Below are 26,650 nucleotides of genomic sequence, written 5' to 3'. Positions count from 1 at the left end.
CATGCAGCTTTTTCCAGCAGAGCAAAGCTGTTGCTCTCCAAGTCTAGAGATCAAGGTCCTTGCAAGGAGCCAACTCATTTCTCCCTTGGAGATCTGTCCGTTCTGCCTACAGGAAAACTCTTATATGCTTGAAAGTTTCACAGCAATTATTCCCAAGTTTAGTCAACAGTGAGCGCACACGCAGCGGAATAACAGTGAAGGCAGTTCCTCAGCATTTCACATACACACAAAGCTCATGTTAGTCATGTACACCAGCTACGTAAAAATCCAGCTTGTTGCTTCACAATCTCCCATTGATAGGGAAACTATCCTGTTGCCCGCTATGCAACAGTCACCTCACCATTGCATTCTCCTCCTGCATTTGCTGTTTTTCTCCATTACACAACCCAGTTAGCTATTTTTCCTGAATTAAAGCTACTCCCATTCCTTGCATGTTTCCGTGATTACACCGTGATTATATATGATGTAATTAAGAGCTCTGCCCATTTGGCATCATGTGTACTTTCTGGAGTCAGGCGGCACTCTGCACTCCTACTCAATGCCTTCTGGTTTCCAGGCATGGCCGTGGGAGGACAGATGCTCAGCTGAGCAGCAGAACTCAAAGGGTTTCCTCACTAAGACCTAACCTTCCTGTCTTCACAGAAAATCTCTTTATTCTTGTATTAAATACTCAAATTACTTTTGGGTCAACCAAAACAAAACTCTTATGCTTAAGCATATTGCTTCCTTTTCACTATAATTAAAAGTTACCTGGAACGGCCCACCTTTCCCCATACACCTGCTCTTCCATTACTTCCTTCTGGTTTGTACCTTCCCAGCAGTGCAGACAGCCGTCAGAGAGTGGGAGAAGAAAGGGACAACCACCCTTGGCATTTTCTTCAAACTAAACTGTCCCTGAAGTGCTCTTTCCTTAGTGTGTTCATTATTGTTGTTCATGAAATAATGAAAGGAAAAACATGTCTATGTTAACTTGTTGAGGGAAGGAAGCAGGGCGAGAGGCTTGTTTTTAATTAGTCATTTTGTGAACATTTGTGCAAGGAAAGAGTCTGCTGCCAAACAGCATCTCAATTAGTATGTCCCTGTGGGCAGACCTTGCTTGGACTGATCTGTGGTTTACAAAGGTGGCAGCAGGAGAAGATGTAGAAAGGATTTGTTTGCTTTCTTTATTTCTCCCTTCCTCTTTGTGTTGCTAGGAGAGGAGGCTGATAGAGTGGATGGTGTCTAACTGGGAGCAGTGACCCAATTCAATAAACCTGGCTTGGCTTCCATGGGATTAGGGCGGGATGGTGCAGAAGAGCAGGCTGAGACCCCACTAGGCACCCAGCAAGAAGCTGTTTCTAGTGCTTTGTTAGGGAAGAGGGGTGAACCGTGAAGCAGTAAGACAAGGAAGGATCTGAGAAAGTACAAGGACAATGAGCAAGGACATTCAAAGCCAACCAGCAGGTTTTGTCACTGGTCAGTATTTCTTTGCAAAGACCACTGTATTTAACAAGTTCTCCAAATTTGGAGGGGTTACTAGGGGAGGGGATACTGGGGGAGGGCAGAACTCAACAGAAGGAATATTTTTTCTTCTTCAGAAAAAGTTCATGATGAATAGTTTTTCCTGGTGAAAACTGGGTGTGTATCTAGGCTTCAGAAAACACAGGATGTTTTACCACATAGGATTTTTTAAAGATTTTGGCATTTTTGTCACAGCAAAATAGTGTTTTGCATCGCTGAACCCCCCCAGGGAGTGCAGTAACTTTTCTCAGCATGTTAATTGTCAGATAATTCAGCCGTAGCTTCTACTCAGAAGAAGGGGGGAGGCAGTGAAGAGATTAAAATGATGATTCAATCAGGAGACTCAGAAATCTGCCTAGTGACAATTTTTTTTTTTTTTAAAGACTCAGGCTCTGTGGCATAGTTACAAAGGAGGAGTCTTAATTAAAATTAGAAGGCAGATGAAGCATTTGAATGGGCATCTTTCAATTCTTTTCTCTTTCAGCTCACAGTAAACCCTTTTTTACTTTTTTTTCTCACAACAGCTTAAGTTTGCTTCAACAGTTTCTCTTGTCTATTCTCTTTCCGTTACAAAAAAAAAAAAAACCCTTAAATCATACCCTCTCCAGAATGCAATGCAAATAACTTGCATTTCTATGATTCCTTTCAGCCATGAGCAATTTAAGAGCCAGTTCTGCTTCTTATCTGCCTGCAAGTTAGCCTGTATATCACTATCCCCTGTTACAGCTTGTGAAACAGGCACAGAAATTAACTTAGAGCCTGCATCACGATTAGCTTTTGCTGGGCATCCATAACAGAAGTTACATGTGGTTTATTTGCAAGTTTATCAGATCAGAACAGAAATGTTCAGCTCTGGCTCCAGCTGCTTCTGTTTCTAACACCTGTTGACAGTTAGGGATAAAATTTCCTGCAGTAGGAAAGGCAAGCGAAAACTCAAACTGTGCAGATCATGATGCTAAAATAAGCCCTTGGGCATTCACATATATATATGAAATATGCAAAAGTCATGTAATTCTACATGAATCGAGATATAGGTGTTATGTATGAGGGTAATCAGCATTTTAATTTGCACCCTCTGTTTCACTAGCCATTAATCATGCAAGAGATAAAGCAAAGTTTCATTGCCTGCTTTCACCAGAGAAATTTAATGAGTCTGAATTTTTGGTTAAACAGAACAAAAAGCTGAGTAACTTGGCTTTTAAGTTTTTTACATACCTGGATTTTGGAATGGCTCTCAGCTCAGAAACTTGCCATGTGTGTACTTTGCCAGACAGGCAAGCCAGCTTGCTTTCTTGCTAGGGTTTGGAATTAAAATCTAGATTCAAAGCAGATGGGGATGTTTCTGCAGCAGCTGAATAGAAATACACAGAAACTGAGAAAACTCCCTCCCCCTCTCAAACAAGTCAGCTGTCATCTCATCCTGACAAAGACCTATTCTTCTACAGGCCATATAAAATTATCTATCTGGTGAAGATCTGAATTTATGTACTCTCAAGGCTCTTTGAGAAGCGCTGCTGAGCCCTTCAGCCAGCAGCAGCACATTGCTCATGGCGAAATTTGCTCTTAGAGAGGAGCAGAGCAGCCTCTGTTCAGGAACTCCTTGAAGGCTTGTTTTACATACAAAGAGAGGGGAAACAAAACAACAAGAACCAAAATCAGTGAAACAGAAAATGACTTCCTAGATAGCCAGTACCTCATCTGCATTGAATCTAACAGCACAACAAAGCCATCCTCCTGGATTAGAGGTTAGTAAGTACAGACAGCTGGTCTCCTCCTGGGTTTCTTACCCTGCACTGACCTTGCATAGGGAATCCCTCTCTCCTTTATCCTTAGATAAACTCCCATCAACCCTGAAGCTGGAATAACTGTGCCATCTCACAGTCATAATGCTTCTGCATCTGTCACGCATCATTCTGAACCAGCTTTGTTTTCTGCAGGGAGCTTCAAGTCATTACCTGCCTAAAACAGGATATATTCAATGTGTTAGTGACTCTGAGGGCTTTTTTAACCCAGGCACAGGGAGATTTCCTGATTTGCATTTTTCTTTTCTTCTCTATCAAAATACATTTCATTCGATGATGATTAAAAATTTAAAAAAAAAAAAAACAACAATCAAACTCATCCAATCCTTTCCGTCTCTAAAAACCATGACTTTCACATTTCAATGCTGATCTCTACCATTTCATGAATGCATTTTTTCTTCCATAAACTTTGGATCCCCCACACACTCTCTATATCTCTCTATATATCTCTTTTTCTTACAGTCTGTTCAGTGTAATTGATCTCAGCTATGCATTTTTTCCTTCCCCTGGGTAAAACATGTCCTCCTCAAGCAGTTCCTGTCTGTTCTTTCCCTCCCTCTTTAAATAGTAACATACCTTTTAGGAAAACACAACTGCCTCCTCCTGTGATATTGTCCTTATCTTCTCCATGCCTAGCTAGAACAAGGATTTCTACTTCTTGAGAAAACACCCATTAGCTCAAGGAAACAAAAGATCAACTATGACAAGGATTATGCATTTCTGTAACCCCTTTTTCTCCTAACCTGGAAAGATTCCTATTCTGTGTCCTAACTACTGAACTAGAGTTTACCTTTGTAAAAACAAGAACCTTACTACAGCATTTGTATCACCTGCTACAAATTATCACCCGCTTTTCATTATGACTAAGGTTTATTTTGCTGGATTGCTAAAGTGACAGTTAAAGCTGAGAAGTAGTCCTTTTCCCTCACCCCTAAAGATATCCAAGCAAATCTTAGCTCCGTTTGGGAAGTTTAAAAGAAAAAGGTATATAGAACTTTGTGTGTAGGACAAAAAGTACAAGCATGAGGTTTTCCTGGATTTTCTTCCTTAATCATCAGCTCACAAAGACACTTAATACTGAAATTAAAACAATAAAAACAAGCAACTGTGTGGACTATGGAACTGAGGACAGAAAGAGATTTCTGTTTGTCCATTACTGATTCAGTTTCCCACTGTAAAGCATTTTGCAGTTCTACTTGTGAGACAGGCAGACATGGACCAAAGACATATGGGATATGAAAACACATACCTTTCTAGGTATGGGGTGTCTTTTAGGAATATCCTTCTAAGAGCTTGCAGTGTAATTTTGACATCCCTGGGCTCTGGCTCAAATGCTCAGATGCTAAACTGTTGTGAGCAGAAATGCACCAATTCAGATGAGTGGGATTTTGGAATACACATTCAGGAGCAACATCATACAAGGCAGAAAACTCTAATGCAACTGTGATTTTAAGTGAAGAAACATGGTTTCTCATTTGTCATCTGTAGTGTCTTGAATTTAACTAAGCTATGTGTCACGACTAAAAGATAACAAGTGAGAGAACTGTGTAAATCGTCCCAGCAGATGATCTATTTGACAACGTAACTTTTTCAAATGCACTTTCTAACTATAACACTGAAATAAAAAGCTGATGATCTTTGTTCTCAAGAGGTGTCAGGTACTTCATATTATCTGTCTTCTTTTCTTCATTCAAATATCATAAATCTATTTTTTTTCCCTTTGAGAAGATGAGAAATATAGAAACTAGACTTCAAAATTTAAGTGCTTGGTTGTTGTTTTGTTTGATTTTGTTTTTTTTAAAAAAGGCTCACAGGAGAGTTTCCCTTCAAGCAAAAAATATAAAAAGTGCAAATAAACACTGTAAAGCAATGAAAGACTCAGTATTACAAAAGAAGAGCATTGTGGGACTTATTGAAGCATGACTAATATAAAAAAAAATCCCACCACTCTCTACTTTTCATCTTTTCAAAAGTAGCACCTCTAAGTTACTAGACTCTCTAATGTTTATGTGTAAAATCTGCTCACTGATCTAGTCAATGTCAGTTTTCCTGTCCATTTTGCAATGGATGCAAGAGTTCATGGTGGGTTTTTTTCATTTATAGTACATAGAAATGAAAGTGTAAATAAAGTAAAATCATTTTACATTTATAGAAGTAATTGTACCTAAAACTGAATCTAAATGCCTATAAGGCCATAAATGGCTACAGAGTTAACAACTGATGTTATAGCTGCTCCAAAAAGCTACTAAATCTCAAGTTGAAGTTTATTTAAAACTTAAAAGTATAGCTATTTCTTTTATAATGCCTGTGAATAGTTCATTCCTGAACTATGGTCAGAAGAACACACCCTATATCCTGTACTGTGTGCTCTGCACTTTGCCATGCCAAGCTGTACACAGTGTGTAGCCTGCGACCACTGCTCTACAGGCAGGTGACTGGCACAGGCAGATTCACAGCCTCGCACTTGTTTGCTTCTAAGTTAGCTCCTGAGTCTCCTAAGTGTTCAAATAAAGAACTGTGTAGAGATGCAGACGCAGATGGAGCCAGCTACTCAAAGGGGAACCAAAGGTGGGAATAACATTTTGCAAGCTGCATTCTCCAGGGATGCAAAAGGTGCAAGGGTTGCCCAGGCATGTCAGTCCACCCTGAATCCGCAGGAAGAGTTACTGTTCAGCGTAACATGTGCAGTAGTTATTGTCCATGAGTGAAATGCAAATCTCCTCTTAAAAGACAATATTGGCAGTACTTGACTTAGTCTGTTTCTGTATACTATTAAAATATGTCTGTACCTTTAAGATAAAGAGGGAACAGCAAGTACTTAAAGTGCTTACAAAATGTGTTTCCTAACTTTTGTACATTGTTACATACTGCTTACTGTAATTCCCTGTGTATCTGTGGTGGTGACCCATATGAGCAAAATACCTGGTGAAGGCTGATACCTTTTTTCAGCTGGAACATAAAATGAAGGCTAAGTGGTATCACATGCAAGCCCCAATACCATTCAGTAGCCCACTGCTCGTGGCAGGGAAGAGGAGGAGGTACTCTGCAGGGACAGTTAGCCTTTAAGAAGTGGCTTCACACATCCCGCAGTTAGTATCTCAGGTCATATAATCATGTATCCTGGTACCAGGCTAGATCAGAGGAGAGGATTTCAGTGTAAGTCAGCGGGGTCAGGGAAACACCAAAGTTGCTCTGCACTGGGAGATACAGATGGTCATGTGGGCCAGTTCCTATAAAGACTGATTTGAATCAAAGTTATTTTAGCTACTTGGAAACAAGTGCCATAGTTGTGAAGCATGAGCTTTAACATTCAATTAAGAAGGATGACTATTCTCATCAGCCATATCTGGAGAAATTGGCTTGATTCTCCTGCCTGATTCTCTTGCCTTTTTGGGCCCTTGAATCACTATTATAATTCTAAGCAGCAGACACACAGAGTACAGAAGATAAAATGCTGCAATCATTTCAGCCAGAATTTCATTACAGCCCACTTCTGACTCCTTTGCACACAGGAGTATTCTGTCTGTATCCTAATGCTGTTTTTTAAAAGAAAGCTTTTTATAACCAGTAAAAATAGTGATCACTTTCAGTTCCACAGTTGGCATAACCTTTGCAGTAGGTTCCTAGCTGAGCTGAGGAAAGGAGAAGCCTTCTGTAATCAACACCCAGCCCCTCGGGATACAGTGCTGCGGGAGCATCCCAACACTGAGAAGCTTGAACACTGGATCTGTTGGCAATCCTCAATAATTTCATCTCCAAAAACTACTGTCAGTATTCATACTTTTTGTCAAAGTCTTTAGCTCTACTCTCTAGCCGCTGCACTGCATTCCTCCAGCTTCAACTTCCTGCAGGTCTAGGGAGCACATTCCCCCATCTACTTCCTCTTGTTAACCTTGTCATGGAAAATGTCACTTGAAACCTCTCTCTCTCTTCCTTGCTGCTATCTGAAGTACACCAATCTTTCCTCCAACACAATACAATCTGAGACAACAAACAGAGAGCGAGCTATTGCTGCCCACCATGTATTTTAATCTTCTGTAGCAATTTCCCGTGTAATCTTGATGGAGCTTTTCAGTATTCAGTAGATGCAATCTCTCCCCAACAGATATCTAATAAAAGGGATTGCAAATCCTTGAGCTTTGTATTTCCCTCTTCACAATCTAAAGCAATAGCAATGCTTACTAGCATCTAGTTATTTGCATGGTAGCCTGTTTGATCAAATCAGGATTTAAAACCTAACATCAAAGAAGCATCTCTTATATCACGGATGTGATATTCTGTATACATTGTTAAAAAGCAGGTCCCCAGATATAAGTCCACAATACCAGAATAGTTTTAGCATAATCTCAGGATCTTTCCTCAAACTCATTGGCAGCAGCACCGCTAGAGTTAAACTGCTTTGATTTTCTGTTTTTGCTTTAACATATTTTTTCTAATTTCTGAGTATCTTGTTTTACAATAGCTTCCTTCAGGCAAAAGAGTTTGGAGCAAAATTTAATCTTCGGAGAGCATAACAAAAGAAATCGGCCTTAGTTACCACAAGATCATTAAGTAGGAGCAGCTGTTTTTGACACATTGAATTTTTTCAATGAAGTCACTAAAACTGAAGCACAGACTAAGACTTTATGCTGCCTGGCTATGTTGCAGTGTATAAGGAAGGAGGATGGGAAGAAAAAGAGCAAACAGATATTTATATAGCCGGCACTCTGGTCACACAAACTGTCTGTCGTAAGCTTCTGACAGCTCTGAAGGTGTCCCTCTAAAGGCTCCACACCTCCAGCAACAGGGGCTGGGGCAAGGAGTCCAGACATGCAGAGACTGGGACCTGCTGAGATCTCCATCAGTTTCTGGATGGGACTGGATCCCTGTGTGGTGGTGCTGACACCCACCCTGCCCTGCTTGTGCCCCCTGGGCCCTTATGCCAGGATGACCTCTCTGCTTGAACAGAGGAGCATGATTTTTAGGGTGACTGGGCAGTGAAAGGACCATGAACAGTGCCACAAGGCAGGGGTAGGAAGAGTAGGAAACAGGATGCACTGAGAGGCATCAGCACGCTGAACTTCTGAATAGCTTCATGCTGTAATTCCTCTGAAGGATGTGGCATGCTGCAGTTGATGCACAGCAGTATCCGTCCGGTCTCTATTGCTCCCCTGATTTGCTTTAGTCCTCCAGATGCTTTTTTAAAGGTTAACTGCAGGTAAACGAGAATATTTTTTTTCTACCAATCTAATTTTTTGTTCTAATTTTAGGTGTAACTAACTTTTCAGGACCTGCACTTAATCATTAATACCTATCATAAACTTTTAAGAGCATTTTGGTTTGGGAAGGTAAGGCATGCTTCTGATTTATTACCCAAAAGCTTTTGTGAGCTAGATGAGGCTGTTAGGAAGAGTTGTTTGCTGAGTGGTGTAATAAGCAGATAGACTTTGTCATTCATCATTATCCCCCACCCTTCCCTCAACAAAATTATTAACTCATTTTCTCATAATCAACTTGACTGACCCTTAAATTGTTAACAAACAATTAAGTGTTCTTGTATGCATTGGGTGGTGTCCTGTGTGTTAGCTTGAATAACTGCATTCAGACATTTAGTGTCCTGATAGCTGTCTTCTCCTCCCAATTCTCCCACTTTGTTTTTTTTATGAAAGGAAAAGCAGATGTTCATTGCCCCCAAAGGCTGTAGAGAAGTAATACTACCAAGCACAGGCTGTGTTGCATTTTCTTCTGAGAAAGCCCACTTGCATATGTCAGAGCTTAATGTCCACATCACCCTTGTTTTGCCCTCAACTCTCTTCTCTACCTGATGTATTTTGGGGGAGGTGGAGTGGAAGAGGGAGCAAAAGTTTGTGTTGGCAAGAAAAGCAGTGGCTGAACTGTGCAATCACACTTCACCTACAAGGATGTATATAGGCTTACAGGAAGTCACCCAGCACAATGCAAGGCGTTCATTCCTTCACCTGCATTCCTGAGCTCAGGCCCACCCCAGCTGTTAGGCTCCTGGCTGAAGGACTAGCCTGGCAAACATTGTGCATAACATTGCCAGCTAGGAGCAGTTCTGTGGGACTTGTGGGATCAGGTCCTCTTCGCTGGAGTTGTGGATTTAAACAATGAAAAGTCACCTGACCTGTTTGTGGAGAGAGAGCTCACCTGCCACCCTGCCATAGAAAAATGACAAGAGTCAGTTAGAATACTTCTATTAATTTTCACTGTCTGTTGTAAAGATATTTACTTAAACAGAAAAAAGTCTCAGCCATAGTTTTTTAGTTTCATTTAAAGCAGTCTTGGATCTTAGATTTGGCTATAGTTCCCAGCTTTCTAAATACAGTTGAGTATGTACTTTACAATAGTGAGCTTTTCCTCCACGCTGCTTCTTTGTGTACTAAGAGCATGACTATGTTATGGACAGACAATAATCAATTACCGAAATGGTGTCTTGTTACTGAGAATATGAAGTGGGCTTTGCGGGTACTCACAACAGCTCTTTTAACTCACCCGTTTCTGTATCTCTCTTAAATATGCCAAAGTACCAAAGATCTTTCATTAGAGCTTCAAACTCTCTCAAATCCGTGTGGGCCACTGGATACCTTGGAAGACTATAAACTGATGTGAGCCAGCAGCAAATGGCAAGTTGCCAGGATGAAGAACAACTGACTATTTTCAAAGCTTTGAAAATATTTGAAAAGGAAGGACAGAGAGAGGAGTGTTGCAGTTCCCTTCAGGACTGCTCAAATACTACTCTTCCAAGTGTCAGCTGCGGGAGTCTGAAAGTCTTAGTAAGAGTTAAAACACATTCTGCCAGTTCCACATCCACCCCTCCACTCACCCCCTTCTTTTACCTTGGCAGCAGCACATTTTCTCTCTCTTCATGTTGCATCTCATTATAAAAAGGAAAAAATAAGCAGGAGAAAGAATGTGCTTTGAATTGATGGAAATTAAAAGAAAGCCGGAATGCTAGCTTGTTCTAGGTCCCAACACTTTCTCAGTACAGCAATCCTGAGTTTTTATCCAGTCATGTAATCTAGTTAAAGGGAGAAACCTTCATGTCAGAGCTGTGGTTTTAAACAAACACCCTGCTCACAAAATCCAGACTTTTTACTTGGTTTTAGCTTCCCTGAAATACTGAAGGGAGATACTACAGAAAGATAAATTCCTGTCTCCCTATAATAAATTGGGGTGGTTTTTTTGCTCTAGGAGCTCTGTAACTGTTTCCTGCTGCAAATACATAAAATACCCCACGTACTGACCATTTATGCTTAAATGTTAAAAAGTTTTAAATAACTACAGATAAAAACCCACGTCCTATGTGAGCAGGGATGGAACAAGATAAGAAGGAACTTGGACATGGCCTCAGTTGTGTGGAAGCATGAGCTGAAGCCCATTGCTTGATCCTTAGAACCAGATTAATAGTGACATTCTACAGAAAAAGCTGAAAAGTCTCTTGCCAAACAATAAAAACCTAAAATTAGAAAGGCGGGGGAAAAAATACTGTAGCCAAGATGGCAACTACAGGAAATCTCTTTTTCAAGCCAATCTTCAGAAGCTAGGCTGTAACTCCTTGATAACTACTGGCATGATGTGAAGTGGTTGTCTCTTGACCTACAATTTGTTTGGGCCATTTCATCTAAGATTAGTCCATGACCAAGTTCTTTCTAGCTTTTATGCTGTGTATTCAAAAATGAAAATGCAGTCCCACATCTTCATCTCCAACCTAAAACTGAAGGAGATGGCAATAGTACCCATGCCAAACTCTCTTGTGTTGCTCAGAACTGTGGCTAAGCAATGCCAAATCCCATGTTTCATTTCTCTCCCGGAATTGTGCTTTTATCAAGGTTTGATCTCAACTGCTCTTCAGTTGTCAGCTGGCTCTGGTCATCAAAACCACCTTGTCTTTCATCTCTTGTACATCTGGAGAGGCAATTGTAACTATTTTCTCAGATGTAGATTTCAGCATGATAATCCATGCCATTGTTCCATGTAGATTGCAATAACCCACATGAAAACTGCTCCTGCAGACCACACACGAAAACAAAAAGAAACTGAATGGCAACTGTAGCTCCAGGGAGCATCTTCTAATAGACCTCTAAAAATGCATTAGATTCTTATCTTCTGTGGTGCCCCAGCAACAGTGGAAGTCAGAAGAGATGCCTGTGCCAGTATCTCAGAGGCTTAAAACAAACTGAAGTCAGGTTTTAAAGAAACAACCTTGCCTATGAAGCTCTGTTACAAGTCTTTTCTTTTGATTTCCATGCAATTTATACAGGCCCTCTCACACTGAGGGTAGAACACTGATTTTAGTTACAGAGCAGGAAGCCAGGTTAATTCATAGAGGTAAATAAAATATTGTATTGGCACATATTATAGCTGCTTGTAGAGCAAACATCTGAACTCAGGGAAAATCTAGCAGAATGGGGCATGTGCGTAATGTCTCAGAAGAGCAGACTGTTGCATTTGCTTTGTGACCTCTGTGCATCTGGTCAGGGAACAAATGGTATGGATATAGATCCACTCAGGGAGGAGATCAGATGTCGTAAACTGAGTTGTTTATTCAGTCTAAGAGGGGAGCATTAATAACAGTCTTCGGTTACATGGAGAGGAAGAAGCCATAGCACAGAATCAAAAAAAAAACCTGCTCATTAAGTCTATGGTAGATGGAAAGAGATATTCAAGCGTTATATTTTAAATGGTAGAAGCTTTCTAATAAGTAAGGTTAACAAAGTACTGTGTGTAACTCTGGGTTACCATGCAACCCTTTGAAAACAGGTTGGAGTGGACTGGTAGAGGTCTGGCAGATGGTGTCCTGGAGCTGAAGAACAGGGCAGTCATCTCCTCAGGCCCTTGACAAACCTGTTTTTGTGAATGATTTGGTTTGCTCTGTAAGTTGTGCAAGGCACAAATTGGAAGGAATTAAACAGAAAAAAACAAACCCTCACAAGTGGACATGAAAACACATTTTAAAATCACATCGTGCAACAATTAAAATGGAACAAGATCTTTCCAAAGCAAGTACTGTTGTTGTAGCTCAACTCCTCCAACTTCACCATCTGGACGTAAATGCCCAGAAGGACATAGGGAACCAGGCAGAAGCTGGTGACATGCAGCATCTCACGCAGGGACACACAGATATCTCGTGGCTGCCTCTGAAGGGGTCTCTAGCATCTGCCCCGTGGCTGTGCCGGCACACACAGCACACGCTGTGTGGCATGGGAGCTATCTCTGCTCTGCCTCTCCTTTCCCAGTGGCCAGAAATAGCAGCTGAAAATTGAGTTCACTACAGCATCCCAGCCTAGATGTGACAAAGGCATGAGAAAAACAGAGGAATGTGTAGAGGGGTGTAAAAGCTACCATACTGAGGCCAGCAAAGTGACTGGAAGTATGCTTTGTCATCTAGGCATGAGGGAGCAACAGTTAGAGTAATCCTCAAGAGTCATCAACCCTTGTTTCTGTGTTCTCTCTGCTCTCCTCTTGCTATGTCCTTCAACTTTTAGAAAAGACATTTAGGAAAATTGCATTTTATACTAAATTCTGTTTTCATCAGAAGTGGAGACCAACAGGATTTCTTATTTGAAGTTTAAAGGATAATGGAAAACAGACCTGTGAAAATAGGCTTTCTGAGGATGCTGCAGCCCACATTTTACTCTCTTCTGTCAATTCTTCCACCCACACACCGAAGAGGACCATTTTTGTTCCTGTTTTCTAGTCTTACTGTCCCAACATGATGAAACCCTGAAGTCTTTAGCTTGCCAGTGGTTTTTCTTTTGGGTCTTCCCATTCTTTGTAGTATGAGGTGAAGTGAGCCAAGAGAATCTCTTGCACTGCTTCTAGTTAGTGAATTACTTAACTCTGCCAACAGCTGTGATGAAATCATCACGGATAACCGACCTTTGGCTGGTGTCAGGAAGTCATCAACCCAAGAAATTCATGCCATATCCAGGTCTGAAGCCAGATGGACAAACATCACAGAAAGTGGGAATAATGATGACACTGACCTCCTGGTAACCTTACCGAAGCGGAGGGTTGATAACATCAAGCGTATCTTGAAGGACGGTTCAGCCACCAACACTTGCTTATTCTGGCATGCAGACACAGAGACATGCTGCGCTACAGAGCTTGCTCAGAACAGCATGAGCAGTTAGCTATTGCTCTTGGATAGCTGATTTTAATCAGCGCCCAGTATCATCATTACCATTTGACACACAAAGTAGTTGAAAGTCTGAGAGGAAAATCATCCCTCAAATTACACCATTTCTCCAGAAATCAAAACCAGATCTGAGTGCCAGTTGTGCACCTGATAGCACTACCCACCATACCTTGTCAGCCTTTACCCAGTGCACCTAAGCTGGCATGATAACTAGGTGAGATGAATTTAAAAAAAGAGAATGACTTCATGTTTCCCAATGTTGAAGCCACAGGCACTGGTGAATTAACTGAATTATGTCCCACGTGGGCATCATTTTGAAACAATTTTGCTTGCCCAAACTTCAGAGGCACACAGGAGAAGTTTCTCAAGTATACCCAAGCACAGAAGCATGTCAGTGCACACTTGTTTCAGCATCTGAAGCATTTAAGACTGTAACTCCCTCCCATCCCTGTAGCCTTCCCGTTGCAATATCAACTGCAATGACACTCAAAAACAGAAAGGGTGAAAGTGTGTTTTTGTTCAGCTTCCTTGTACTTGTGAAAGATGTGTAATAGTCAAGATGGTGTTCAAGAAATTGAGCAACACTCATCTTGGAGTCTGTCAGGATACCAACACTCAGGGTAATGTCAGACAGGCTAACAGGAAATAATATAACTCTGTGTGATGACCTGTCAGTATAAACCACCTGAATCTACCACACTTCAAATCTAAACCACAGAAATGAGCTTACAACGAGAAAGAGCAAGCATAGGTGCCAACCTCATCGTGAGTGTTCTGGTTGTTAGAGTGGGAAAGTCCAACCTGATTCTAAAGTTCAACATTTTGGGTAACATTTATCTAGTCATACTATGGTGATGTTACAAGAGTTGAGCTCTTCTGTCAAAAGTGCCACGTGTTTGGTGCAAAGTTTGCACAGGACATAAACCACAGAAAACTTGGAGAACCTGTGTGATGCAACAACATAATTCCTATTTATTTGCATTTTGTACTCCTGAATTCATTTCCTTCACATAATTGTTTTTTTCACCCATAATGTAAAGACATTTAGTTTCCACTTTGATTTTATGCAACTGTTAAAACAATTCAATTTTTCATGTCTGGGTAGATATTATGCAGTATCCAGCCTTGTTGATGGTTGTATAATGTAGCAATCATTGTGCAGACCAGTTTAGCTTCACTCTCTCGCCCTCTCTAGTAAGGTAAAAAATTAAACTGGTTCAAGTGCTTTTGCGATTAGAACATTGCATCACTGAAATGCAAGAACTGCTGTCAGTAAATTGAGGAGAGTTTAGCACTAGTTGTTTTTAAAATGCATGAATTATTAGGCTTCTGTCTTGGATAAGATTTAATGAATTATTAATCTTATTTCATTTCCTTATGTCTTCTTATATCTAATATTCACTAGTCACCATTTTCCCTGTAGATTAAGGATAAATTAGCTATAAATTAGGTAACAAATTTTAGCTAGTCCACATTTTATTTTCTGTTTGACAGAGATTATTCGTAGATCTAAATGCCAGAGAAGACAATTATATTCATGTAATATGACCTCCTGCAGAATACAGTGTCATCCAGTAGTTTCTAGATTAACTCCTTAGCTGCTACTTAAAGCTAGAATGAAAAAGCAATCCGTATTTTTTAGAAAGAAACACAACCTTAACCTAAAAACTTGAAGGGGCAGAGAAAGTGCAGCAGCTTTGTGTGAGTTTTTTCCAAACCATTGCTAACACACTGAATAAATATACTATCCAAATGAAGAGACAGCTGAATGCAGTGCAAAAGGACCCATTGTAAGCCATAGAGCCCAGCTAACAACAGAGTGTCCTTGTCCTTCTGGGGCCTCCTTTGCATCTGCCTTGAAGTTTCAGTCACCATGCTTGTAGCGAGGCAGCAGTGGTGCTGGCAGGGAGCAGAGCAAATCCTTTTGCTGTGCTTTGAGGTTCAGAGCCTCAATTCACCTTGGTCATGAGTGCAGTCTCTCTTTGGAATCTGCTTTGGATGACAGGGTTAAAATTCTCTCTGATGAGTGGCTTGGCTTCAGAAAAGCACATTAAATCCATATCTAAACAGCAGGTCCGCACAGGGTTTGGTTTCTGATGGTATTGTATTTGTTATGAACTATCAGCAACTGTGGCTTGGGAAGAAGCTGTTCTGGGAATGACAAACTACCCTGAGTCTGGGCAGATGTAGTCCTGGTCTTGCCTCTCCCGTTAGTTTCTATGTGAAAGCTTGCTTTGTTTCTTGGTATATAAACATAATACACCTTAAGTGTGAAACATCTAGGAAATCCTCAAACTATACCAGAGTTTTCATGTGTGCAACATTTTATCCCAGGAGTAACAAAAATGTCTCACTAATAAGGAGCTTTGATGTGTTACATTGCCTGTCTTTTCTCCTCTAGTGACATTTGTAGCTTGCTTACAGGTGTTAACCCAAGGCACAGCCGAAGCAAATGCTGCTTAGATAGGCCAGAGAAAAAAATGACATCCCACAATAACCACATGACTATAAATCATAGTGTTGAGTATCATAACTGCTTACATCTCTTGTTCCAAAGTTTAAAAAGAGAAAACTTTGACACAGAGTTAATCAGAAAGAATTTCACATGTATGCAAGTCCAGAAGATTTAAGGGTTTGTGTAGAAATTGTGCTTTCTGATAATGCCATGTACAAGTGTCCTTAGGAATAATTCTCTTGTGCACTTTCTTAGATTTTCATTCATTCTTGAAACAGGAGAAAAAAAGTCCCTTCACTTTAGAATCTTTTTCATTTGTTGGAAGTTCAGGGTTTAGATCTATCTGCCATCAGCATGAACTTCAGAGGAGAGAAGCAACTGCACAACACCACATAATAATACCTGGAAAATTAAGTGAAGCCAATTACTGTACCCAGGAGATAGGAGCAGGAGAATGTAAGCAGAAAGTACGATTTACCAATCTGGAGTTTTGCAAGACATATAGTTAAATTCACCTCCTGTCTAGAAAGTGCTACAGAGGTTTCTTCTCTGGGAGCAATGTAGACCTCTGTGTCGTCTGGCGGGGCAGAAGGGTGTCAGCAGGATAGAGGTTGTGGCAGCGCTCCGGGAACAATCCAGCAAGCCATTGACGAGCTCCTTAGTATCTGACTTTGCTTTCTTGAGTCTCATCCCAATAATCACTCGAGCACAAGTCAGCTGAGGTCATGATCTGAGAAGATGTATCTCTGCCAGGGAAAAAAACTTCTGGGGAGATATATTTCTATGCCAGCTAACCTCATAAGGGGAAACAACCCATCTGACATCCCACCTTTTGGTCCTTGTAGGGCCAGGAGAACTCTGACACAGCATCTCCCCACCTACTCTTTCTACTGGGAATCTGGCCCAGCTTTGCAAAAGATTGTACTCTCCTGCAGTGGCCATATTTGTCCATTCATTCATCTGAGCTGCTCTGCATTCACAAACTCTCCAGATACTGGTTCTATATAAAATAAGGTCTGAATCTCTAGAAGTGGCTAAAAATAAAGGTTTACCATTAAAGAAAATTACATAATCAAGAGTGCTTTTGTTGCCACAGATATGTTTGTGGCGCTTCCCCGGTCTTTCAGTATTCGTTTTTTCAGTATTGATGGAAATGGCAGGAATACATCAAACTTGCACATAAATCAAACAAAACCCCCTCCAACTCTCTTTCAGTACCTGGTTTCCAATTTGTGCCCCATATGAGGCAAGAAATAAATGTACATACATTGATTGCATCTGAAAAACTAAAACGGTGGTGGACTGAATTATAACTTGAATGCATATTGGTGGGATGAGATGCTGATCCATTTGCACGGTAATGCGCTGTATTAAAGTCACGCATCGTGGCATCTTCAAAGAGGCCAGTCATAATTATGATGGATTAGACTGCAGAGTCGGTCCTAGATGCAGTAATTGTTTCACAGATGCTGCTGCTGTGACTTGAATTTCTAATGAATTATAACTGAAGAAAAACATGTGGAACTTCTAAACGGTCTGGATAAAATACAGTTATGGGAAAGAGAAAAAAGTCTAACTGCTACCACTTAGGGAAAGGTAGATTTACTTTGAGAAGTAGACAGTTCACCCCACACAAATAAGAGCACAGAGACTTTGTAAGGAACAACAAGGTCTTCTTACTAGTAGCATCAAGAATATCTTCACAGTATCCCAGTTAAAAACAGTAATAAAGGTATCACTTGTCTTTTGCCAGTTTTAAGTTACAAATAATTGCTGTGATTTGTAGCTGCTTGAGCAAGATTTTAACCTAAGTGTGACTCAAGGATTATGAATAACAGTGTAAGACGGAGAGAGAAGGAACTATAATGCAAAGTCACCACAATCCTAGATGCATTTCGAAGAATGCAAATCTGGCACTTTTAGTCGATGCATTAGCTTTGTATTTTAAAGATCCAAGTAGTTCCCGTGTCCTTTGCAATGTCTAACACCAGTGCCTTTTACACTGGAGGTGATCAGAAGTAGCAGAAACTGGCTGACTCATGCCATGAGGTCTTTGAGAATACAGTGACTAATAATCCATGTCACACAGCGAGAATAACCTCACGGTTTCTGAGGATGGCATGAACCTAAGACTCTTTTCTGAAGCATAGGTGTGCTCCTTTGAAGGATCTACAAGCTAAGTTTAGGGGAGTTGGGCAACCCTCACTTCTAGACAAAAAGGTGTTTTTTACATATCAGTAAGAATTTGAGAAGAAAGATAGTCTGGGAACTCTTGGAAGAACTTTAGTTGCAACCCACATGGTACACCAGAACACAAGCAGCAAGGCAGACTTTGGGGGCCAGAGGAAATTTCTCACAGCTCAGTGACACAGACTAAAACTTCTCAAAAATAAGTAAATATTTTAGGAACATCTTGACAGCACAGTTTTAATTACTACGGTGCACTTTATTTCACTTCATGCTTGCAAAATACAGCAGCCTACATGCTCATGTCTGAGTTGTGGTTCAGCTGTAGTTTCTAGGTATGAAAGACGTGAAGGCAAAGAATGGTTTCCAAATTAGGGTGACAGTTTTTTTTGAGATACTCTAGGAGCATCATCCTGCTGCCTGGCCTAGAATGACACATCAAAAGAATCTCTTTCAGGCTGCTTTCTGTTAAGCATGGAATTTCGTCTCCCTGGGAAAGCTGCAAAGGCTCACATCATTTGGTACTTCAAATGTGGTTGGGAAATATACTGAAATACAGCTACAGGGGAAGGACCCTATCTTACCTTGTCAAGAAAATAGGCAAGATGGACAAACATTCTTTTCAGTCTCCCTATTCTTAGCTTTCCCTTCAACAACTCTTTTTTTAAGTACTATTACTTGCAGAGACAACTTCTCAACTTCTGTCATACAAAACATAAATTGAATATAGAAAGAAAAGATAAAAACCTCGGGAGGTCAAAAGTAAATCTAAAGCCATGTTTGGTATATGGAAGAAATGTATAAAAGGCATTACACAGGTGCTTGCCTGTCAAAATGTGTGTTTGAATTGTCCTGATACATAAATCAGGGCAGCAAGCAGAGGGGATTCTGCTGGATGTAATGAATCTCATGAATTAATTTTGCTTTTAAAAGCATTTTAGAATCATCGTATTCAACTGAGTAAGGCAATACTGCATTGAAAATTGTATAAATGAGGTATTCTTTAACGTTAAAAAAAAAAAGTCTAGGATAAATATATAAACAAAGCAACAGCGATGGGAGAAATTTTTCTATATAGTAGTTCTTCCTATGTAGTGGCAATACCAACCATGTGTAGTGCTGCTCCTGGCTTTGCAATCCAACCAGGGATGACCTGGTAATGGAGAACCCTACAGATTCCCCATTATGCAAACTGAAAATAAAAGCTTCAGGACAAAGATGTGCATGAGTCTAAATTTTCTCTGTGCAGTCTCACATCTGTAAGGCCTTCTGTCAGTCTGTCGTCTGTCATCTGTGACTTGCTGAGAACCACAAAGCCGACAAAGAATAAATTACAAGCAGAGTCAAATAAGGGCTTTATCTATGTTAGCTGGGATTGTGAGTCCTGAGAAGATCCATATGAAAAGGATTAGTTTGTCATTACATGGAATTTGTTCACTGTCTATTGTCAGTACTTTTATCCAATTAAAAAAAAAAAATCTTAATTTTATATATAAAATATAAAGAGTATATTAAAAAAAAAAAAAGGAAGTTTCCATCCAAACAAAGAAGAAAAAAATCCTAGCTCCACAGCTGTGGGGCTCGGTTCAAAACCCATATATATGCATAGTTTATAAGCCATGCTCAATGTCTATATGTAAACTTGAAAGGATACAAATACCTGATACCACTTCCATCACACCTTTCTGAAATGTCTTGATTTGTTTCTCTCAACATTCCAGAGATGTTGATGGACTGTAAGAGTTCCTATGGACTGCAATCAAGCATGGCTTTGTATCACATGTGTATTGTGCCACTTGCGTGGTCATTAGGGCTGCCAGTTTCAAAAGACCTTGTCAGACAACTGAAGACAGAAAAAAGGAAGTTTTCCCCTCTAATTGGCAAGTTTGGTGGCAATAATCCTTCAAGTCACACAAAAGAGGCTTGGCACACTTAATCAAGTAACAGGATTAGCACCAAGTCTGGGAGCCATGGTTTCAGCATGACTGTTTTTTCAAGAAGGAAAAGTGATGATAGAGGAGTCTATGCAAATCTTTCAAAAGCAGAAGATATTTTTGCACCAATAGGGTAGACTTTTTTTTGTAAAACATCTGCTTGTGTGTTAAACAAGGGTCAGGAGCCACTCTTTATTTTCACTCTCTTTTCATCTTGAAGAGCAAACCTTCAAGAAAAAGGGAGATATGGAGCTGCAAAATGCGATAGGACAGTGAAACTCCTCACGTGTGCCTTGCAAGCTCACATGGTGCCTGGGAACTGATCAGAACACTGGATGCTTGGAATTGTCAGTAACTGTCTGTGCATCAACAGAAACTAAAATTGACTTAGATTCTCATTTCTTTTTTTCTTTCAGATAAGTTTAGAGGGTAGCCTTGTGGATGGCCCCGGAGCAGGCCAGATGGAACAGGACAGAACCAACCATGTTGACGGCAATAGATTGAGTCCGTTCCTAATACCGCAATCTTCTCACGTTTGCCAGGCAGAACCTTCTACAGTGAAGCTACAGAATGGAAGTCCAGCAACAGAGGGGCCTGAAGTTGAAGTAAACGGAGACCATAAGCAGCTATTCCTAAAAAGCAACTATGGAGTGCCCCACCCGAAGGGAAGTCCAAATAACTGTGTTAGTCCCGACCTTTTACAAGAAAAGAAAGCGTATTCCAAATATCTGCAAAATGGTGGGATAAAACGCACTTTTAGTGAGCCCTCTCTGCATGGACTTTGTGAGAGCAAGAAAGTGAAACAAGGGAAAGAGGTGAACGGAGAAAAAGCTGAGCCAGAGGATAACAATGAAAAGCCAGGCGTCTCCAATTGTTACAGTGAGAAGAAACCTGAGTGTTTTACAGGGCAAGAGAATGAAGCTTCAGATTTAATGCTGTCTACAAGACACAACAGTGGTGGTTCAGAAAATCCTCATGACCTCCTGATTCGGGATGAGCAGGAGCAGGAAACTATTCTTTGCCACAACAGGGACATTATCTTACTACTCAAGAACAAGGCAGTGCCAATGCCTAATGGTGCTACAGTTTCTGCCTCTTCCATGGAAAGCATGCATGGTGAACTCCTGGAGAAAACACTGTCTCAATATTATCCAGAACATGTTTCCATAGCAATGCAGAAGAACACATCTCATATCAATGCCATTACCAGTCAGGCTACTAATGAGTTGTCCTATGAGACAACACATTCATCCCATACCTCAGGGCAGATCACCTCCCCACAGACCTCAAACTCTGAGCTGCCTCAAGTGCCAGCTGTAGTGGTTACTGAGGTCTACAATGCAGAAGACTCCAGTAAGCCACCGGTATTGTCAGGTAGCTGTTTGCTTCAGAAACCAGAACTACAGCTACAGCAAGAGATTCCAGGCTATGATCCACACCAGTTACCCGTAGGAAACAGTACTATTCATGGAAGTGTAGGGCAGGTTCCCAACCAAGACCTCTCTCTAAGTTCCAGCAGTAACCTGCAAGCTCAGAGCACCGCTCTGGAAAGGTTTTCTGAGCAAGCAGAAAAAAATGGTGCTTTCTTTAAACAGAACTCAATATTTCACAAAGATTCCTCCACTCCTCCTGCTCCAGAAGTGAACAGTGCACTGTCTGTCGTGGTGCAAGAAGGACACCATTCCTATGAGAACAGATGTGATGAAACTCTTCCTGGGAAAATAAAGAATGAAGGGCAACAGCAGGGACCAATGTCAGAAAGTCCTGGCCTCAGCCAACAACAACTTCACCCTCACCAGAGACTTCCGCAGCAGGCACAAATATCACAGCAAGATGTCAGTGAAAGCAACCTGCAAGCTGCTGTGGCCGCCTCCATTCAGCAGTGCCCAGAAGAAGGAACGCCAGCGCCGGAGCCTCCCCTCCAAACCCTGCAAGCGTGTGGAAGTGAGGGTGAGTTACAGCAACACTATCAGCGTTTCCCAGGACAGAGAGCAGCTGAGATCCCTCCTTACAAAGAAAAGGACCAAGTGAAAGAGCCTGTGCAACAGGTTCAACGCTATTCAAAACCAGCCTGGATAGAACTGGTTTCCACACAGTTCTGCCAGGGAGAGCCTCCTCAAAAGCCCAGTGAAGCATTATTGAAATCAATTCTTCAGTTCCAGGCAAACACAGCTGGAACAAGCTATATAAAACAGTATGCTGGAAGTCCTGATGCATTGAAGGGGCCTTCGGGACAGCCCCAGAGCCAGAAGATGATGCATCAGGAACAAATTCCTCCACTATACAAAAGCGAGACCTCCCAGCTACAGCCGCGTCCCACAGCTGACCAGCAGCTGCCGTTCCAGAAACACTCACCACAGCCGCAGCTCACAAAGATGGATTCCCTGCTCAAGTCCCAAGCACAGCAACACCCTCTGCAGCAGCTCCATTTCCAGCAAAGACCAGAACAACAAGCTGAACAGCCTTTAGGGGCCCCGTTGAAACAGCAGCATTTGAATCCCCAGCCGGGGGAAAATGAGCAATTCTTGCATTCACATATTTTGCAACAGATGCTTCAGAAACAGGCACAGCAGGTGCATCTGCCACGTGGTCCACAGCTAACCCCAAATCAGCAACAGACTCAGCAAATGAAAAATAAAGACCTGCCCCAAACCATTTCCCACTCCCAAAGCAATGCTGAGCAGCCGCTAGACAGGACATCCTTCAATCAACTCAAAGTAGATAAATGTTTTCAAACTGGGAATAAGTACATGAAATCAACTGCATTCCCACTGCATAACCCTCAGCTAGGTCTAGAGCAGGTACAGAGCATGAGCAGCAAAGCTCCTCTTTACACTCAGAAAGCAAATGCAAGCCTGCAGCATCCCTGCCCAAACAACGTGCACTTGATTTCTGGGCAGAAAGAAAATGCTGCAAGTACCGAACGCTTTGGAGCCAACAAAATGCAGGACTTGCAACACATGCAGTATTTTTCAAACAACTTGACGGCAAAACAAGATGTGAATCATTGTTTTCAGGAACAAGAGCATCAGACACAACAAGCTTCAGTTATACAGCTACCACCACTCCAGCAAACACATTGCTACGGTAGTAGTCTGAACCAAGATCTCCTGAGCCAACAAGCTAAGCAGATTCCTCAGCGGTACTTACCACCCAGCCAGCAAACCATCCCACACTCTGTAGACCAGAGAGGCTGTCATTTGCAGTCCCAGACCCCTAAGGATTTTCAAAAGCACGCTGCTCTAAGGTGGCATCTCTTGCAAAAACAGGAGCAGCAAGCATACCAGCAACCCAAAGCTGAGACCGGTCCCAGTGCAGCACGCAAGCCTATAAAAATTGAGGCCGGCACAAAGTCTAATGTCTGCATGCGCCCATCAGCTGGGCAGCTGGAAAACAAAATGTGGAAAAAAACAATTAAACAAGAGAACCAGCACTTTGGGTGCGAGAACGTGCAACAAAAGAGCATCATTGAGACTATGGAACAGCAGCTGAAACAGATACAGGTCAAATCACTGTTTGATCACAAGACTTTTACTGTCAAATCACCTAAACATGTGAAGGTTGAAACAGCAGGCTCTATTACCATCCTATCAAGAAATACTAGTGCTGCAGATTTTGACACTCAAACCCCAATCTCAGATCAGCAAGCAAACTTACCTGCTGAGAAAACCCCGACCAAAAGAACAGCTGGAACTGTTCTCAATAATTTTTTAGACTCACCTTCCAAGCTATTGGATACTCCTGTAAAAAATTTATTGGACACACCTGCCAAAACCCAGTATGATTTCCCATCTTGCAGCTGTGTTGGTAAGTGCTGAGATGTACAAAAAAGGTACCAGTTCACAGGAAGGAAATGAGCTTTCAAATTGGGATCACGGGGTCAGTTGGATGGTTTTTTTTGAAGGATTTTTTGGGTGGATTATTTTTTAGAATGGTAATTAGTGAAGACTTACAAAATTTAAATTTTACATGCTTGTGCCTACTGCAGTTATGCAGCCCTTTCTCAGTATTTCATAGAGCAGTTGCCTATTTGATTTTTCACTCAAAATGCTTATGGCCAGTAGCATGTCCCCTCATATCCATTCTCCTTGAGCAGCAGACATGTAATGACAACATGCTGATAAAAAGTAGTTCATAACTTTATAACCAAATTTATTCATTTAGGTTAGATATAGCATGTGTAAAATATATTCTGGATCCAAAACTTGAGATCTTCATGCCATTTTTTTCTCTAAGAGTGAAATTGCTGAAGTTTCTCTCAGTAAAGCCAAAGCAAAGAAGGGATGACAGATTATTCCTCAACTTGTTGCAAGATTTTTTCCTCTCTTTCACTCACTTATCTTCTGCAAGGTTAAAGAGATCAGCAGTTTCTTGGAGAAGCTAAACAATCAGTGACAAAAAAGGCAGCAAGGGAGGCCCTCAGTGTTTCTTCATGGCATACCCAACCTCCAAGAACTGGAAGAACAGAGCAGAGGGAAGCGAAGTAGCCTGAACTTCTATGTAGCACTGACACTGCACATAGCCAGATCTAACAGGCACTTTCAGACTACTGGGTAAACTATTAAGGTTGACACAATAGGTTCAGCACCAAAAATGGAAAGACAAAAAAAAAAAAGGGAAAAAAAAATGCTTGTTAGAGTTTCACTTACTGGGGTTTTGTACCAACTATAAAAGAGCAAGTTGAACCAATACTCCTCCAAAAGTGCAAAATTGACCTTTTTGTCTTTTCAGACACTTGGGGTTATGTCTTGGAGATGATCCATGAGAATAACAGCAACAGAAAAAAAATAGTAAATTTCCAAAGCTCCCAGGATGAAAACTGGAAGCCAATTCTTTGTCATTCCTTCTTGTTTCATGAGAAAAAAACCTAGAAAGTGTAGATTTTTTTGCAAACACTGAAGTCGTTTGGAGTTTTTTGTCTTGATACTGTTTCTCCAACATATTTGGCATGTTTTTCTGGCAACCATTTTGTTATTCTCACTGTTTTTTAGCCAGTATTGCAACTGATAACTGAGAAGAAAAGCTTATTCTCCACTAGCATTTTAATCCTTCAGTCTTAGCAGACCCACTAGGAAATAAAGGAGCAGGAAACTTAATTCCTGTCCTCTTTGAAGAACCCAGTGCCACAGCGTAATCGAGAGAGTTTGTTGCTTTCTCCTAATACTTGTACTTAGGAAGATTAAATGAAGCCATTGACACGTGCAGGTTTGTAGCATGCCTTCATCATGCCTTCAGAGGCTGTGTGTCAAGAGAGGCGTCACCTCATCATCACCTCAGCCTTTGGAGTTAGCATGGTGGAAAATAGAAAGTCAGCCCTCAGACAAGTCAGCACAGCTCTACCATTTCCTTCTGAACCCAAGCAGAGCCTGACCATTTCTTTCTCACTGCTGGAGCCCACCTCCCAGGATCCAACCAAACATATAGTATATATTGTGAATGCTGATATGTCCCTAACCTACACACAGAAAGCTAAGCATTCTTAGCATACAAGCAGTTTGACTAAGCCTTGTGCAGGATTTCTTTCAGTAAACTCATTTTTTCTTTCTTCATTTCACAGAATCTTTTTTCTGTGGGTGGCAGAAATTCTCTACGTAACCTTGATGGCCACTTTCTCAGCCTGTGGGTTCCTACACTGTAACATGTCTGCTGAAAAACAAGTACCTTACAGCTCACTAGTGTCAATATTTACCGTTGTTATCCCATTTATCCTCCTTTCTTGATGCTGAGAGAGGAGGAAGTGGGAGAAGGAGAAGCAATTGTTTGGTTATAATGGGAAAACTCCTTCTGAATTTCAGTGTAGAGCCCAAGATGTGAAACAGCTGTTTATGCTAGCAAAAGTCACAGAGTCCGTATCACAGCTATTCACAGGATTAGCCATGTGCTTTGCGTGTTTTGTACAAATTGCATGGGCATACTTTAAACATAAGTGTTTGAAAACCCTGACCCAAGAACCATCCAGCAGTATTCTAATGAGCTAGTTGTAAGCTTTGCAATGTGACTTTTTACGTTAAAGACTTAAACTTCGCAGTAATAACCTTTATTTTGTTTTAAACAGAGCAAATTATTGAAAAAGATGAAGGCCCTTTCTATACCCATCTAGGAGCCGGTCCTAATGTGGCAGCTATTAGAGAAATCATGGAAGAAAGGTAATTAGTGCAAAGGCACAGGGCAGTTTAACGTTTATCCTTTTGCGGATGTCAGAATTTTTCCAGCTTTTGCACATAAAGAAATAAACAATTGCAAATCAAGTAATTACTTGTAGGCTTAGCTCCTCCAGTGTTGCCAACATTACGCACTGTGCTATTCACCGGAGAGTCACAATATTTGACAGGGCCAATAGTTGGCTGGCTGGCACGGGCTGCACACTTTGAGACAGATGCCAGCAAACCCAAGCAGGAGCAAGTATACATCAGCCTGCCAAGCAAGACAGCTGGCAGTGGCTGCAAAAGCAGGCTTGGACCTGGTGTTCCCTCTGGGTAGGAGAATGCCAAGGTAGAAGAAAGCTTGAAGAACAGAATACCAAACTCCAGATGAAGCACAGATTACCAGACTCCAAAGTTATGACCCCCTAAATTACCAAGTATGGAGTAGAACCCTAAAGGGCTAACTCTAATACAGTCACATCCAAAGGAGT

At 41.2% G+C, this 26,650-nt stretch overlaps 1 protein-coding gene across 2 annotated transcripts in view; it reads left to right on the top strand.

The window, feature by feature from the left end:
- TET2 (tet methylcytosine dioxygenase 2) overlaps positions 1-26,650 on the top strand; it is a 75,348-nt gene that overhangs the window by 30,950 nt on the left and 17,748 nt on the right. For both annotated transcript variants that reach the window (XM_061992750.1, XM_061992749.1), the window contains exons 2-3: positions 20,433-23,823; positions 26,072-26,162. In XM_061992750.1, the coding sequence (XP_061848734.1) occupies positions 20,433-23,823; positions 26,072-26,162 (3,482 nt within the window). The remainder of the gene's footprint in view (positions 1-20,432; positions 23,824-26,071; positions 26,163-26,650) is intronic.

Source organism: Colius striatus, chromosome 3 (assembly GCF_028858725.1).
Source record: "Colius striatus isolate bColStr4 chromosome 3, bColStr4.1.hap1, whole genome shotgun sequence".
In the NCBI taxonomy this organism is placed as follows: Eukaryota; Metazoa; Chordata; class Aves; order Coliiformes; family Coliidae; genus Colius; species Colius striatus.
This window is presented reverse-complemented; position numbering and strand designations above follow the sequence as displayed.